General features: G+C 37.7%; 1 protein-coding gene across 1 annotated transcript; it reads left to right on the forward strand.

The window, feature by feature from the left end:
* The first annotated feature begins 832 nt into the window (after positions 1-832).
* or40a1 (odorant receptor, family 40, subfamily A, member 1) lies at positions 833-3,091 on the forward strand. Its single transcript, NM_001123563.1, is given in 3 exon segments — positions 833-874; positions 1,355-2,169; positions 2,706-3,091. Coding segments are annotated over 2 exon segments (963 nt in total). The 5' UTR covers positions 833-874; positions 1,355-1,373; the 3' UTR covers positions 2,873-3,091.
* The last annotated feature ends 827 nt before the right edge of the window (positions 3,092-3,918 follow it).

Below are 3,918 nucleotides of genomic sequence, written 5' to 3' on the forward strand. Positions count from 1 at the left end.
TTTTTAAATTAGTTTGTCTTTATGGGGTATTGTGTATAGATGGGATAGAACATGTGGAATAAGTCAAGGGGTATGAATACTTTCTGAAGGCACTGTACTTTATTGCTACACCTGGTTTAATGCATTTGATGCATATTTCAGACTCTGAAATATACATTTTAGTTGTCAACTGGTCCCTGACAAGTGATTTGCAACTTGCTGAATAGCACACCGGGAAATATGTTATAGAGAACATATGTATTTTAAGCAAACACAGTATTTTAACTGGTTGTTTGATCAACTCTGCTATTTGTTTTGCAAGTTCACTTAACATACATATTTTTATTAATTTTACATTGCTCAAACTCCCTTCCAACGGTCAGGGATAGTGTATGGGTTTAGAAGAGATGTCAAGATAAGCCAGGGGTTTTGAAATGTTCTTACAGGGAGGCCAGAACAAGAGTTAGAAAAGGCAAATGGGAAGACCAAAAGGCTCAGGTTGGTGTTTATTGTCATGAACCTTTCCCTGGAGGCAGAACTGAGCGGTTTAAACTAGATTATCCTTAATTGTTGTTGTCATAAACAGAGAACCTAATGAGTGTAAACATTAGTCAAAAGAGATCATTAAGCCCTGATATGATAAAATAAGATGGTGATAATTAGGTCCTCATCTATTAACAACATTACCTTTAATGAGTCGTTAATATATATATATATATATATATATATATATATATATATATATATATATATATATATGTGTACTTGTTTTCTCACTCTAATTAAACCCAAATGACGATTGCATTCTTGATCACAACTCTTTATAATGGTGGATTTGTCTAATTGTCCTTCAGTTCACACAAAGACTGCTTACAAAACGTTGTTAAAAGCAGAGGTACAGTGGGTGTTCAGTATTATTGATGTTGGTACAGTGGGTGTTCAGTATTATTGATGTTGGTACAGTGGGGTGTTCAGTATTATTGATGTTGGTACAGTGGGTGTTCAGTATTATTGATGTTGGTACAGTGGGTGTTCAGTATTATTGATGTTGGTACAGTGGGTGTTCAGTATTATTGATGTTGGTACAGTGGGTGTTCAGTATTATTGATGTTGGTACAGTGGGTGTTCAGTATTATTGATGTTGGTACAGTGGGTGGTTCAGTATTATTGATGTTGGTACAGTGGGTGTTCAGTATTATTGATGTTGGTACAGTGGGTGTTCAGTATTATTGTAAAATTGTGTCGGAGAGGTATAAAACGAACAGGAAGGCTGCTTAGTTTGAGATGGTCTTGCCTTAGTCACTTCATTTTGTAACATCGGATAACTTGGATTTTGATTGATTTTCCATTTCAGTAATCTGTATTTCTCTTCCAGACACACAGTGGCCCCTCAAATGGGTTTTTCTGTGCTTTACAATGGAACGGGGTCATCAGATGATGGATTCTACATCACAGCCTTCCACACACTGGGCAATAAGAACTACCTCATCCTAGCTCTCTCTATAATATACATCATCACTCTAATGGGTAACTTTGTTCTGTTAGCAGTCTTCATGATGAACCCAAGCCTTCGAAATCCCAAATATGTTGCAGTGTGCAATTTAGCTGTGGTGGACATCTCTTTGAACAGTGTTATCATCCCCCAGATGGTGCCTGTATTTGTGTTCAATCTGAACTACGTCTCCTTTGGGACGTGTTTTTCTCAGATGTTCTTCATGCATTTATTTGGTGATATGGAGTCCTTCTCCCTGGCTCTCCTAGCGTACGACCGTGTGATAGCCATTTGTTTCCCTCTGCGTTACCTCACTATCAACACCAACCTGAGGATGCTGCTCATCCTGCTAGGGATCTGGACCCTGGCCTTCCTCTTGGAGGTCTACCCTGTTGCCCTGGCCTCTAGCCTGCCTTACTGTGCCTCTAGGGTGGTGCAGAGCTGCTGCTGTGAGCACGGCCCTGTATACAGACTGGCCTGCTCTGACATCTCTTTCAACAGGAAACTAGCAACAGCTAAAACTCTGGCTGTCCTGTTAGGCCCCCTGTCCTTCATCATCTTCACCTATGCTGTGGTGGTGGTTGCAGTGCTGAAGTTTGCCTCGACTACCCAGCGGTGGAAAGCCTTCCACACCTGTCTCACCCATCTGCTGCTGGTACTGGTGTACTACCTCCCTGTCATCCTGGCCTACGTCCTAGGTAAACACAGGGATGACTGTAGACTTCAAAATCAAATCAAATATATTCGTCACGTTCACAGTTTCCCACAGGTATAAAAGGTTCAGCGAAATGTTTATGTGCTCTTCGCCACAACTTTTATACCTGCTGTAAACTGTATGCTGCCTAAGTGTAGATCAGGAATGAAGGAGGACTCTGACTAATTTGCCCCCAAGTGTGTGTTTATTGTACTGTATAAATTAAAGAGCACTAGCACATTGCATTTTAGTAGATACTAAGTGCCTTGCTCAAGGGCACATTGACATATTTTTCACATAGTCAGCTCAGGGATTCAAACCAGCAACCTTTCAGTTACTGGTCCAAACCTCTTAACCACTAGGCTACCTGCCGCACATCTGAGTTGTCTGGTTGTTAGGCTATGACAAGTGGGAGCGTACAGCACGTCTCAGTGCGCAAGTTCCTTCTTATTTTAGCTGAATATCATCATTTACTGTTAATACTATCAATCAAAATCTCAAAGCCACTGGATGTGTGTCTGTTTGTCCCTTCCCTCCTAGGTAACCTGCGCTTGGTGCAATCCTCAGACCTCCTGACTGCCATCCTCACTGTGTCTGTCACCCTGCCACCCATGCTCAATCCTATCATCTACAGCCTAAAGACAGAGGAGCTGCGGGAGAAAATCATCAAACTGTTTGTAAAGACAAAAGTTACTTCCCACAAATGAGACTTTGCGTGGAGTTGTTGATCGTATTTTCAAATCTGCAGCAAAGACTCAAGAACTGTAGATATAAGAAAAGTTTCTAAGTAAGGTGACTTTCCCCTTGCATTTTGTATCTATTTAATTTCAACATGTTCTGTTAATAGTTTTATGAACACTAACTCTTAAGATAATTGCAATAAAACAGTGTCTGACTATTCTTCTGTTGAACACTTGCATATTTAACATATTTTATTGTGGTAAATTAATACAATTCAAACTTCTAATTTTCAAATCATTTTTTGGTGCTTTTCAGATACAAGTTTTTATTCCACAGCTGTAATCATGGAGTGTTTATATATTATAATAATAATAACTGGGAAAATTCATGTTGCATCCACCATAAAGAATTTGTTCTTAACTGACTTGCCTAGTTAAAGATTACCTTTAAAAAATAAACTAAATCTATTAACAGAAAGGTACAGCATATCCAGGTAAGATCATTATGATAACTGACAGGGAATGATGAGTGAGTACAGGTATTTCTCACATATAGTGATCATCACATACAATTATGGCACAGAGGTAAAGTTTTGCAAAGTATCTAGATATACAGTATTTGCGTACAAAGAGTTCAGCTCTAATCAAATAACATACATTCATTAGTTCCACTAGATGGCACAAAAACATATTCACTGGCAGAGACATACTGTAGGGCTCTGTTCAAAGGTAAAATGAGTAACACTAATACATTTCATGAATAAGGATTAATAAATGATTTATAAACCTTTAATAAATACATATTTGTAAATATTTGTAAGCATTTGAAAGCATTCATAATCTTTATAATCACTACAATTTATTTAAAAGACAATTTTAACAATTATTTATTTGTTTTTAATATATTCAGTATAAGGTAACATATAAGCAGTTCATACAAGCAGTACGCAAGGGGATAAACGAGGAATAAAAGAGAGATAAAATTAGGAATAAATCAATTAAAAGATATAAAAGAAAAAGAAAAATACATAGTGTTGCAGTTCTTGTATTCTGTGGTAAATATACATAACTAT

The sequence above is a fragment of the Salmo salar genome, chromosome 09, assembly GCF_965601325.2.
Source record: "Salmo salar chromosome 09, fSalSal1, whole genome shotgun sequence".
In the NCBI taxonomy this organism is placed as follows: Eukaryota; Metazoa; Chordata; class Actinopteri; order Salmoniformes; family Salmonidae; genus Salmo; species Salmo salar.